General features: G+C 41.2%; 1 protein-coding gene across 2 annotated transcripts in view; it reads left to right on the forward strand.

Annotated features, from left to right (window-relative positions):
* LOC125020228 (retinoic acid receptor beta-like) overlaps window positions 1–14,023 on the forward strand; it is a 166,909-nt gene that overhangs the window by 83,529 nt on the left and 69,357 nt on the right. The window contains exon 1 of one of the 2 annotated variants that reach the window (XM_047605549.1): window positions 9,951–11,580. The exons of the other annotated variant lie outside the window; for it this stretch is intronic. Coding sequence (XP_047461505.1) covers window positions 11,424–11,580 — 157 coding nt within the window. The 5' untranslated portion in view covers window positions 9,951–11,423. Of the gene's footprint in view, window positions 1–9,950; window positions 11,581–14,023 lie in introns of those variants that run through there. 2 annotated transcript variants of the gene reach the window in all.

Genomic DNA, 14,023 nt, shown 5'->3' on the forward strand with positions numbered 1-14,023 from the left:
AACGAGGAAGTCAAAGTTGCTTCAACAGGGCGCAAAGAAAAGATGACAGAAAATAATTTCTCAAGAACTTTCACACGTCTGTGCCGAGGAGCTCATTTCTTAAGATCCATCCAGAGGATCTTTCAGAGAAGACACTTTGATGGTTAAATAATGTTGCTTTATCAATTTATCACTGGGGAGATTTTGACGGGTTGTCCCCAAACCAGAGGGTTATTCACAATTCAAAACAACTTTATTAATCCCTTATAGCATAGGTCTTCAATAGGGGGTCCGTGACCCCTAGGGGGTATGCAGAGGTACTGCAGGGGGGGTCGCAAAATATTTGATTGATGAGACATTTTTATATATATATATATTATTTTTTTATTTTTTAATTCCCCCTCACATATTGAAATTTCTTTAAATAAACATTAACATGATTCCAACATTTAGTAAAGGGATAAATGGAGGCAGAAGACATTTATCTTTCAGTTATAGAGAAAGAAAGAGTTTAATACTGAACACATACAGTAGGTAGGGGTCCCTACTTAATCTCTCCATCAGTTTGGGGTCCTTGGCCTGAAAAACGTTGAATACTCATGCCTTAAAGGGCAGTTCTATTTGGCAGCTTGCACACCACCACATGCTCATAACACAAAACACATAACAAAACAGAGAAGGAAAGAAAAGAAAGGGTCGGCAGCTGTGTACAATCTGCTGTCTCTAATAATAGTTTACATGTACAAATTGGAATAAACATCTTCATTAAAAGTACATAGCTCAATCTGCCGTACTTTAACCACATGCTGTAGCCCACACACTGAACCCTGAGGTCCTCCCAGGGCTTGGTAGTGGTGTGTGAATGTGTGTGTGTGCGTGTGTGATCAAATGGTCTGCTGCTGTGACTGTGACAATGAAGCAGCACATGTTTAATTAACAGAATACACACAAAATACTTGTAAGTCTAAAAGTACATTGGGGCTGTAAAAAAGAAAAAGAAATAATTCATAGCAAGTTATGGAAGTAGTAACATTTTTTTAATGAATTCCTCAGTCGTGCAAAAAAATGTTGTCACACTCTTGAAGTGTTCTTTGTCTATTTTAAAACAGATAAAAGTCAAATCACTAATGGGAGATGGATGTAGCTCACATGGCTGATCATGTGCTTCCAGGGTGTAGGGCACCTGTCGTCGTCTAATGGAATCACTGCATTTCATTGACTTTCTTTGAAGCTACAAGCTGAAACAATAATCAAAACTTGCTGAGTTGAAAAAAACATCCTGAAGCGCTCTTCCCATTTTTCTCTAGATGAAGCATTTATTATTCCAAATCACTATTGTGTATCATGTCAAATGTTTAAAATGCGTCCACCGTTACCCAGCACCAGCCAGACAAGTAGGTGGGCCTGGAGTTGCTTGCTTTAACACAATAAACACCACATTTGATACACAAACTAAAATACATCATAGTACCCTGCATATTTATACATTCTGTGCTTTGATACACAAACAGGAGAAATAATGAAGCAGAATGAAGAGAAAACCTGGTGTCATTTGTTGGGAGCTGGCAGCAGGTTGCACATTTCTGCACTTTAAAAAAAAAGAAAAAAAAGAAATGTCTGTTATGTTTTTTCATGTTTCATGATGAAGGAACTGCACTCAAGTTGTCGGCAATGCGTCAAGGATTTACACAGGAACAGCTGAGGCAGAAACACGGAATGTAAACTTCATTTACAAGAAAACTTTCAGCTTTCAGCAATAAATCAGGTTCATTTCAACCCGGCGTAGTTCTAGTTGATGCATGGCTCGTGGCTGTGTTAAAACGCTCATTTTGCATTCTCTGCCTCTGTTGCACGGATTGAAGGAAATGAGGCATCACATGAGAAACTGCGCCTACACCGATCAGCCACAACATTAAAACCAGGAAAAGTGAGCACCATTGACCATCTTCTGACAATCAAGATGTTGATCAATCAATGTTCTGCTGAGAAACCTTTGGACCTGGGATTCATGTGGATGTTACTTAGACATGTAGCACCCTCTGAAGCCCCATGTCCATTCTCTGATGAGTCCTAACAGTTTTGGAAGCACAAGGGAGACCTACATTATATTAGGAAGCTGGTCATAATGTTATGCCTCATTGGGGTATATTGTAAACTTTGTAAACTATTTTTGGGTCTGATTGAAAGCAAATACAGCAATGATCATCTTAAAAGGTCAGCTCACTAACTTCATTGTGTGTCATCTAATTACCTTCATTCATTCCCATACAGCAGTTTGTTTGAATAATGACAGTGAGTTACAAATAAATCAGAAGTGCCCTCAAGAAATAACATCGAATTATTTTTAACCCAAGGTCACTTTGTACCTTTCCAGCATCTTTCCTCCTTATTCAAGGTTTTAGGTTCTTTATTGTCATTTATATGTTGCACATACAAACAAAATTAGTTTCTCGGGACCAGGAGCGTAGATACACAAAAAATATAAAAATAAAAAATATATAAATATAAAAATGCAATAAAATAAAATGTGCAATAAAAATGTGACAAATGCAATGCATAGACTGCAGTTGAAAGCCTGATAATTCTGATCTAATTTTCTCTTGTAATAAAAAAAAAAGACTTATTTCTGCACAAGACAGATTTGTCACTCTTCCCGCACCAACTCCGCTCGCTTTTTTCTTTTCGTAAACTCTGTATGTGCTGATTTAGCAAACATTCACGAGAATGAGTGAGAATATGTACAGTGCTCCGGCTGCAAGGGACTCGGAGATGAAAAAGCAAAATGTAATGAAGGGATGATGAATATTTCTTTCATGCCTTCGCCTTCGCCTTTGCTTGGTGTGTGATTTTGTGAATAAAGCGCCGCCTCTACAGATGCACTGACTCGTAGCTGTGTACAGTCCTGCAGAAGAGGAGAGCCACGCAGAAATATTTATGATTCATCTGTCAACAATTCTCCACAGCATTGGAGTTAATATAAGCCGATAAATCAACAGAAATGCTCAATATAATATAGAATTATTTATCATCATTATTTATTTTATTTTTACAAGGTCAGTTTATGTTGGCGTATAGAAATCCACTGACGGCCGCTTCAGCTTTAAGTGTAGTGACAGTGAATCAGAGCTTTAAATACAGCCTGAAAGGAAACAGCTGTTGATTGTCTGCCTGGTTCCGCCCCTGCTCGTCCTCTATACGGATAGAATATATAGACATTTTTAAAGTTTATAGAGCGTCGGTGTGTGGCTCATTTCTAACAAGATCAAAAAACAGACTGATACGGAAAGGTATTAAAATCCATAACCGCTCCCTTACTGTTTACATATGAAGAATTTATGCTAATGATGCTCACCGAAATTAATCCTAATCCACCGTTTCGCTGTGTATCACATTGCAGCACAAAGGCATAATTCCAGTACACGCTTTGGCATGATACTCAATCCGAATGGAAAATATATTTGCTTCTGCCACGCAGCTTCAATTAAATTACCAATAGGCTAAGTGCAAGTGTAACTAAATATAGCTGTTTGAACGGGGTTTGACCCACCAGCGAATTGTGAGCACCAAATTCAGCCGGGCTCATGAATATGCTATGAAATCAGGGTTTCTTATACAGATGGGATGGGAGTTAAAAGTGCACCTGAAGCTGGAGATGAGGTGGGTAAGTTATCTACTCGCTGCCGAAGCTCAACACAGTTAGAAAAAAAAAAAAACAGCAGCCGCTGCATGTGTGCCGTTCTCGGAGCTGTCAGGCTTTACCCGCCCTTATTAAATGATCAGCTACGCTGTGTATTGTCACAGCCTGGTGAGTTCTGGCAGCGGCGGCCATGAGCTGTGGAGCACTGATGCCAGAAAGCGGCTTATCTTGATGGATGGGTTCATTATCACCTTCTAATTACAGGTGGATTTTCAGGTGGATTCATTACCTGGGCTGACCGGGGCTGTGTGTATGTGTGCGTCTAGGGGTTACTGTTACACCGGCTGAACTACAGGGGGTCAGCTGGTGTGTGTTGGGGGGTCCAGAGGTTCCTGTTTCAGCTCCGCTGTAGGCTCTATGCAATATGCATGAGCTCCGTGGGGATCAGTGTGCAGTGCAGCGCTCAGGCCTCCTCTGCCTCTCAGACCGCCTCCTTTACTCCGTCCTACACTATCACCAGTGCCGGTGTGGATCTAGTTCTCAGCACACGACTACTGACTCTTCTGTAAATGTGCCATAGCCTACTTATGCTCATAGGTCTTACGCTGCCATTTACACTATTTCTTTATGTATGAATCTTTCAGAGGGTACTGATGTGGGTGTTTTAAGGCTGATGGTGATATTTATGACATGTGGCTGTGATTATTCTGAATCCTAAGTACATCACAAGTGGTGTTTTGTAGAATATAGTACAGTTGCCATTTAACAGACCATATTAAGTTTCAATTTTAAACTAACAACAGAGTTTGGCACCAGCATGTAAAATAACGCCCCTTAAGGTACACCAAACCAACATTACACCATCAGTCAGGTTAGTTTTTCCTCTGATTAGATTATTAACAGATCCCATTCATGTGAGTATTAAGTGTGCACCACCCACACATGTCTCCATCTACATCTATCTATATAAAACAGAACCAAACTTCTCCAGCAGTCATTTGGACCTGGCGGAGCGACTTGAATGAGTGGTGAAATCAGGTGCTTTGTCCCGATGACTGAGAGCCTTCATTTTCATAGAGAAACAGAATCTCAGAGACAGCACAACACCAAAAACAGTGTGACAGCCCCTAGAATTACACGTCTTTAAAGCTGGTGATTCACTGGATACAAGCCATTTAAAAGCATCTAAGCAGGCCATCATACACTTGATGGAAATTCTCAAGGCATTTACCTACACATTTAGTTGTTCTATGTCCCCGAGTCTGTTTAATATCTGGTTCGTCTGACATGGACATTTGTGTTCTCTCATTGAGCTGCTCCGGTTAATGTCTAGATATGTTGAGGGATGCGGTGTGGATGTGAAAATAGCATCGTTAGGATTCATTTTCACTCATTTGGCCACCCACCCGCAGAGCCAAAGAATACATTACTGTTGGGCTTGTTTTCACATGCTGTGTACTAGTCCTCATGATGAGTATAAGGATGATCTGCTGTGTAGGTGTACATCAAAGGCTACACTGGAGTCGGAGCCGATTGTGTCGGCTCGAGCTGAAATGAAACCTCTCAAGCTGTCGGTTTCACAGCTCCCATTGATGATAAAGTACCACAAAAGTATCACCAAACTATTGCCGTTCACTTTACTCAAACTGGAAGCTGTTCTTTTAATATAAATACATAGAAAAAATACAAAGTGTTAATAAGACGATCTTACAGCTTCAGAGGGATCGATTCAACAACCAAAACCAACAGGATGCGCAATATAAATTAAAATATAAAATATAAAAGTTGTGAAACTGGGCTTCAGCTGTACTGCTCCCAGCTCGTGAACATGGTGGATGATCTGAAACATTACCACCACTTTTAAACATATACCGATCAGCCACAACATTAAAACCACAGACAGGGGAAGTGGATAACGTTGACCATGTCGTGACAATTAAATGTTCTGCTGGGAAACATGCTGAACCCAGGATTCATGTGATTGTTACTTAGACATATAGCAGCAACTTAGACCAGACCAGACCCCCCCACTTTATAGTAATGAGACTCCTTGATGGCAGCAGCCATCCCCGGCAGGATTTAGCCGGATGCAGACACACGAAAACGTTTAGGAACAACTCAACGAACACGGAAAACAGCACACTAGACCAGACTGATCCATCCATGCAGATACTTTTAATGACTAATTTGATACACGTACAGGCTAAATCTGTGGCATCAGGCAGACCTGCACGGGCGGACAGTTATCACTCTGATGCTGCTAGAAACTAAAAGAATCTTTTAAGGTTATAACCTGATTTATGGATGTTTATTCCCAATTATATTCTAAGTGTAAAGTTTCTCCAGGAGCAAAGTCTGTCTGCACAATGCAACAGATACAATTCTACACAAGTGTCAGCTTTTAATTTATTTAGTCAAGTCTGAGAATACGCAACATAAAACCGTGATCAATAAAATAACAAGAGGGAAAAGGAAATGTCCTCACATTCCTGTTTCAGATACAATGGCTCTGGATGGTGCCTTTCTGTGTGCACTCAGTGTACCTCATAGCCCATTTATTCTCTGCCTTAAATCAAGATCATGAAATAAGCGCTGAAGTCCTCGGTGGCCGGAAGCTCAAAGACTTCTTTTCATGGCTTAAACTATAATATATAACTGTTCCACATAGTACAGACTTTAATGCATAACTGTATGTGCTGCAGAAACTCGGGAAAAACATTAGACCGTTTAATAATTAATGAATACGTTACAAGCTCGCATGTTAGCAGCAGTTTCTAGAGATGGCAAAGTTGGACAACTTTAAAGTTTGCTACTTTTACACAGGCTGATATAACCCTCACAATGTTGGATGAAGGTTTGTATGAAACCTGCTGCGAGGAGGAAGTGTGTGTGGTATACACACAGGACATGTGTTTCCCACAAAAACAGGTAGATACACAACATTAAAATGCAGGCAGAATATCATCATGCGATCTGTTGTGTTTGCTGTGCACGGGCTGAGCCTCTCGCATGCCCTATTAAAGCTGCACCACCTCTGGGGAGAGGCCGTGCCTTAAGGACAAACTCGGCGAACAAGTGTCCCGTACATTGTTGTTCGGCAAAATACGAGCTCCACAACTCACGCAAACGCAAACAGCACATCCGTGCACTTTTAAACTTGGTGTCTAAAAGAAAATAACATCTGCCAGTGCTTACAGCGATGGTTGCTACATGCTAGAGGGAGACAAATGTTCAGAAGGAGACGACGTAATTAACATTAGAGAAGAAGCAACATTGCAATGTGCATAATATCCCACTGGATTGAACATGTCAGCACAAAGGACATCAGTGTTAAATTATTAAGGCCCATTCATTTAATGCAGTAGCTGGTCAAGCTGGAGTTAGTCTGAATTATTTCTGACATCTTTGCAATTTCTTCGCTAAGTACTCTGTAAGGGTGTAAAATCGATATCAAATTGTGAGTCAAAACTGTTAAATTTCTGATGTCTACTGTCAATAAACCCAAGAGGAACGCAGAATCAAGAAAAGTTCGTCTAAGGCAGAATGTTTACCACCACACAAACACGCACACAAAAAATCACTCTGCGCAGAAGAGTAAAAAGAAAATGTGAGTTTCGGAGAAAGTAGTTTTTTAACCTTGAAAAATGTGTTAGGATTGCAGCTCAGTCATGTATTTGGATGGTTTGCTCTGTAGTTGCCTACAGCTCATATTTGCCCCAGGGCCCTGGAGCAGGTTAGTCTGCCTCTGAATGTACACTAACCTTGGCCTGGTGGATTTCCATCTACTGTCATTTCAGGTATTATTTTTAAAGACATATTCAGTATTCCTGATCCAAACCATTTGGCCGTGTGTTGCTCTCAGGACATTAATGCCATAGTAAAAAGCTTGTCAGGGAATCTGCATCTTTCTGGAGTTTATTATGTCTTGACGAAACATTAAGTTTCTGCAAACCTGGGAGCACACAGGGGCAGATAGCTTTTTGAAGCTCTTTCATTAGATTGTGATGACATGGACATGATCTTTGATTACTGAAGATCAGAAAGCTCGATCAAGCACGGTCGTGGGCCGTCCGTCCTCTCCACTGAAAACCACCTCCATGGCTCGATGCTGCCACCACTATGTGTCAGTGTGTGGATGACGGGCGATGGACAGTGGCTGGTGTTCAACAGACAGGGTTCAAATGATCACTAGTGCAGCCTGACACAGGCACAAGCAACGACCCAAAAACAAATTCACTAGATCCCAAACCGATCAAGTATCTGTGGGATGATCCACAGAGGCCCCTCCCCTCAGCCCACAGGACCCAAAGGCCCCCACTAACAACTGCTGCCCACAATATTAGAAAGGTGGTCATAATGTTATGCCTGATCAGTATGCATGCACAGCTTTGTGCCAAATGATGTTCAGCCGGATCAGTTTGCCATGATTAGACAAAAGTGCTAGACACGGCCCCAAGACCAGTAAACAGGATGTTCTTGATCACAGTTTGGAGCCATAGTAAGAGGTTTGCCAATTTTCATGTTTTTTAAAAAAAATCTTCATCATCATGGTGTAAGTGTAGACAGGTGGTAAAAATGACTCAACACGATTAAATGTCTCACAATTCAATTCATGTGGTTTGCAGTTACAAATATAGAGTTATGAGCAGCTCATGCTGTGTGCAGTACCAACAACACTTTCAGCCAGGAAGCTTCCCAACAGTAAAATTGTTCCTGCAACATGTGCAGCTGGGGCTCCTATAAGGCTGAACTGTGTTTCGCTCTTGTTTGAAGTGATTAATTGCCTCAAGTGGCAGCTGCATCACAGCAGAGCAGCATGTGGATTTTAGCTCTGAAAGGGTTCATTGCCAGTTTTGAAAATAGATGCAAACATATAGGTTTTACTTTCCGAAAGCTTCCAAGAGCGCCGCTGTGCACATTCCCGCGACGAACGTTACATACCAGTAAAATGCAAGTCTGCTCTGAAAAGTTCAAAGAAGAAATTCCATCTTCATCAACGGGATATGTAGAAGCTCATCTGCACAGTCAAGGATATGTTTGATTGTTACGTTTGCAGCCAGGTGGTTGCCGTCTGTGTCTATAAATTATGGGGACAAATTCTGGGTTTCTGGAGAATATTGATCTTAACTAGACTAAGACTTTTCTGAATTGCTTGAGTGTGTTAAGTGAACGATCCCTCTGACATCTGATGATTGTGGTCACGACTGCGCCTTTTATGTGGCAGTGTTAAATAGTTAAACTGATGTCATCGCATGACATTAAAAATAAAAGTAATTGTATTTATTACAGATTTTAAGCTCAAGTTCACAGGATTCCGTCTTTGTATTCAATCCCTAGCCAGTACTCACTTTTGGTGAAATAAGAGACTGACTGAGCTTTAAACGCTGATAATTTACCATTCCTGTTCCCAACAACTTGTAATTTTCATCTGTGAAAAACAAAGTCGTCCATTGGTGCCTTTCTTGTAAAATAATCATCTGTCCTGCTTGTCCTCAAGTGAGTGTGGAGGGGGCTGGAGCCTGTCCCAGCTGACATATGGGGCGAGAGGTGGGGTACAGCCTGGACAGGCCACCAGTCACCCATCACAAGGCTGACACAGAGAGACGGACAACCACTCACACTCACATGCTCATCTAAGGCCAGTTAGGCTAACACACACGTCTTTGGGCTGTGGTAAGAAGCCAGAGAAGCTGAAAAGCCACACAGAAAGTTTGAACCCAGAACCCAGTTTTGGACGTTGACTGTTACGCCTTCTCCAAAAGCAGCTCTACTCACAAGAAGCATGTGGGATGAGAATGTCACACTCTCCCCCTCTCTTTTCTGAGCACATACACAAGTATCAGCGTTGATACTGATACTGGGCGTACCAGCCTGGGTTTCTCTTTGGATCAAATCGGAAGAAAATCAGCTGGTTATTACATATGATAAGTGATTTTATGCATTTAAAGTTGCAGGCAAGCTGATGAAATGCATCAAAATTAAAAAGCTACTAATCGTTCTGCATGCTTCTCGTCTTCTCAAAAGTAACATGTCAAAGTTGCAAACACGATACAGTCTACAGTATCAAGACAACTGCATACTGCAAACTTCACTCCGATGATCAGTGTTAAATAAATTTTGTGATTACCTGTACTATTTCATAGATATATTGTATGCAATTTCTTTAAATCGTCACTTTTTCCATTTTAATGGAGACCAAAAACTACACCAGAGGTTTTACAAGGGTCAAAAATAAAGTTTCCATCAGTAAAAAAATAAAAAAATAACACCCAGTGCAGTAGCAACATGCCTATTAAAAATAATATATCGTATTTAATATTGTTATAATAAATACAAATCTTATTTTGACGGCAAACACTTTTAATTCTGTGAATTTTAGAATGCACTGCTGTCAGTACAATCACATTAATCCATTTCTGAGCAAACAATTTTGCTTCACAAATTCTTCCACAGTTTTTCTCCCCAATACATTAATATCATATATATAAATATAACAGAAGTGATCAAAACTGCTTTCACTAAAAAGTGAGAAAGTGTACCATTGCACACAGATCAACCGCAAACAAACTCAGAGTTTCACCCCCTCACTAACTCTGCCAGTCAGTGTTATTATAGAAGTCATCCACACATGCATTTTGATTAAGAACTTAACAATGATCTACACATTCCTCTTTGTCCTCATTACAAAAATACTGTAGCCTAATTAAAAAAAAAAAAGAAAAAAAGGTGTATTTGTAATGAAGAACACTCAAGAAAAGTCACAGTTCAGTTGGTATTAGTCACAGTAATAAATAAATTCCTCCTCGTGATTAATCGCGTTGATTTTCTTTGTTGACAGTCATCCCCGCGTTAAAAATGTCCTATAAAAGACGAGACACAAATCTTAACTATGAATAAAGTTCGGTGCAATTTCATAAATCATAAATCAGAGGTATGGCATTTTAAATGCACATATTTCTCGGTAGGAATGAGGCGCTTTCATGTCACCGTGCGTAAAACGCAACACCCTCCAGAGTGCAGACGGCTGGAACTGAGCTGTCTTGAACTAATGGTATTAAATAAAAAGAAGATTGTTAAAAAATTGTTTTTTAGAAAAGCGCGTCGCGTTTTGTTCTGTTCCAAAAGAAAATAAAAATCTTTATTATTTTCTCCCTGCGCTTCTTCCCTCCGCCTTGTTCCGCGCTGCGGAGCTGCAGTGATGTCAGCCTGCCTGGGTCATTTGAAGGTCAGCAGCCTCGGAAGGGTTCATACAAAGTTCACTCGCATATATTAGGCAATTCAATCTTTCATTCTCCGTGGCAAAACTAGTTGGAAATGAGCTGCAAGGGGGGACGGATAAAGCCATTCGTCATCGCGGAGGAAAACGCGTGCTTTTAAACGCCGTTCGTCTTATTTTTGATATTAGGAGAGAACGGTCCTCCGGCTCCGGCGAGCTTCACCGCTGCGTTCACTGCTGTCGGTGAAAACCCGTCGGGATGTTATTGTTATTATTATTATGAAGGGGTCCGGTTTAGACGTCCGTGGCAGCGCGCACTGTGGTCTAGATGAGTGTAAAGATGGTAACTGATCTGTTAGAAGAAGTCGTAAAGCATTTTGCTCCGAAATAATTCATGATTCCGGTGCGGGACGAAGGAGAAGAAGAGGAGCGAAATCTACCGTGCGAAGAGGAAGAAGAAGAGGAGGAGGAGGAGAGGAGGAGGAGGAGGAGGAGGAGGGGGGAGCAGAGGAGTTTGATGGAGTTGTGTGCGCTTATGCCGGCGATTTTATCCATAACGCAATAGAGTAGTTGAACGAAGCTCCCGTCATCATGTTTGACTGCATGGACGTGCTGGCCGTGAGTCCCGGGCAGATGCTGGATTTCTACACGTCCAGCCCGTCCTCCTGTATGCTGCAGGAGAAGGCTCTGAAAGCCTGCATCAGCGGACTGGCGCACAGAGAGTGGCAGCACCGCCGGAGCGCACACTGTAGGTCCAACTTCTCCTCCTCATCTCTTGTTGTTGTTGTTGTTGTTGTTGTTGTGGTATATTGCCTCACTCGTAGCTATAAGGATGAGCTCTAAAGCTTGACGGGCCGGCGCTGGTGCACATGATTCACAAGTTGCCATAAAGGGCCCTGCAGGTGATAATTAAAATGAAAAAGTCAGGATTGTTCACTCTTAATTCTAGACGGAGTTTCTGGAACTCCTGGAAAGTCGGTGCACGAACACGCGTTTTTTCAGAAAATATTACAGTGGATATTATTTATAAAGCGGGATAAAGTTAAAAAAAAAAGAGAAAAAAAGTCTATATTTTTTATCCTTGACTGTGTAGAAATCTCCCCCAGAGATCATATTTCATGTCAGCCTCGCGCCTTCATAAATTCTCAGCAGTGGAAGCAACTCCGAAATGCTGATGTATGGCTTGTCTCAGATCAGTTGAGCTCAGAGAGCAGGCTGCTGGCTGGAGGAATGCAGAGAGTAAACACAAGCGGTGTTTCCACACCTCCCTCCTCGGGCCGCACATGACAGGAGGGGCGGCCTGACGAGCCGCGACCTGCGCTCTCTGACACTGATTTAGATAAACGACCCCGCGGACTTTTCAACAAGATTAGCGGCCTGCTATCGGAACACGAATTGGCCGAGGCTGATAGATGGACTGCTGGTAGTTTTTATCCAGGAGACTAAGTGGACGCGCTAAGGACAGCTGCACACTAGAAATATTAGAAATCTTAAAAAAAAAAACAAAACAAAAAAAAACACACTGCCCGATTCAGTCATTAAACGCACTTTACGCATCCTAGAATAAAATCATATTCTTATTTGCCTAAATGGGGTAAAATGCAGGGGGTGGTGTGAGCAGCGCACCTTGAAGAATTAGCTGCATGGTATTTCAGATCTATCACCATCAGACCTGCTAACCCCTGCGCTCACGAGGCGTTTGTCAGTGTTTGTTTTTCGCCGTCGCCCTGCTGTTGCTGCCCTGTGATTTATCCTCATCTGATAATGGCCAGCCTCCAGCTGTCATACCTCAGGAAGCGTTTGCTCAAGGGCACTTCTGCGCAAACCCTCGGTCTTATCGGCGGAGGGAAAGTGCAAAAGTTTCGGCCGCAACCTTTAACCTATCCAGCTGCCTCACGCGGCGCTCGGCATCCGACTGCGATGGAGTGAAGGCGACAACAGTTTCTATCCAAACAAAGCCGCTTTATATATATATATATATATATATATATATATATATATATATATAGTCTGCCTCATTCACTGGCTTTGACTGTAAAATGTCAGACACTGCTTTGGCAGTCCCAGCGCGCAGTGTGGCATCTTTAAAACGCCTCGTTGCGTCCAAGCAGCTCCAAAACTCAAACAAAAGCACAACATCTGTGGGGAATCATCCAACCAGCACAGACGTTTTCTGCTCAGACGATTTGTTGTCAATTATTATTATTAGTATTTTGGCAATAATTTGTAGGCAGTCCAATTATCTCGGTTTAAATTAGGGTTGTGAGGTTATATGTTTGTCCTCTGTATAGAGCCAGAGTTCACTCACTGTGCGTGTTTTATCATTTGTGAAGTTAAGATTTTTTTTTTTTTGAGGTTTAGTCATTAATTAGGGAAACAGTGAAAGGATTTAAACCTTGGATTTCTAATGTTACATCGGCGTACGTGCGTTTATATTTTACACATTTCGCAGTTATTAATCTTGTGAATTTGCATCTTCCAGATAAAACGTTAAACTGTTTATCAGGAGTTTATTATTGATAAAATCACCCCAGCTCATTTTTAAAGTAAAGCAAAAACAGTTAGGGGCAAAACATCGTTTAAATGGCTTAAAATTGCTTTAATTTGCTGTGTAAACAGCAGCTCAGATTTTGTATGTGTCTTCAGGGGACAGCTTAGTTAAATAAGGCGTCCATTAAATTAAGACTAGACTGAGTCACATATGTAACATGTGCGTATTCACCTATTTGCTTTTTTCCATTATTTAAAAAGCAGCTATCATGATCACTTTTTGACATTTTTTAAGCGCTTCCCACTATCAATAGCAAAATACACACACAACCACTCTACTTAGAAAATGAACCTTATAATTAAGTAATGTTTTGATGCGGTGGGAAAAGAATTGAATTCATTACTTCTTCGAAGATTTTCCTACTCCTTGTGAGTTTATATTATCCGTGATTTGTCGTCACGCTTTTCCTCACTTGCAGCAGAAGTGCAGGTGTTTTTCAGTCACGTGTGTTAATCCTGTAAAGTCGCCTCTCTCACAGAAAACAGACTCTGATGAAGAAACACAACGTCCCAGTTCATGTATAAAGTCATGAAGGATGTTTTCGTCACAAATTTCACAGTTTAAACACCAGCTCAGCTTCCCTTAACTCGTTTGCTGGCAAGTTACCAAAATAAAGCTTAGTGTGTTAGATTATGTGTAT

The sequence above is a fragment of the Mugil cephalus genome, chromosome 14, assembly GCF_022458985.1.
Source record: "Mugil cephalus isolate CIBA_MC_2020 chromosome 14, CIBA_Mcephalus_1.1, whole genome shotgun sequence".
Classification (NCBI taxonomy): domain Eukaryota; kingdom Metazoa; phylum Chordata; class Actinopteri; order Mugiliformes; family Mugilidae; genus Mugil; species Mugil cephalus.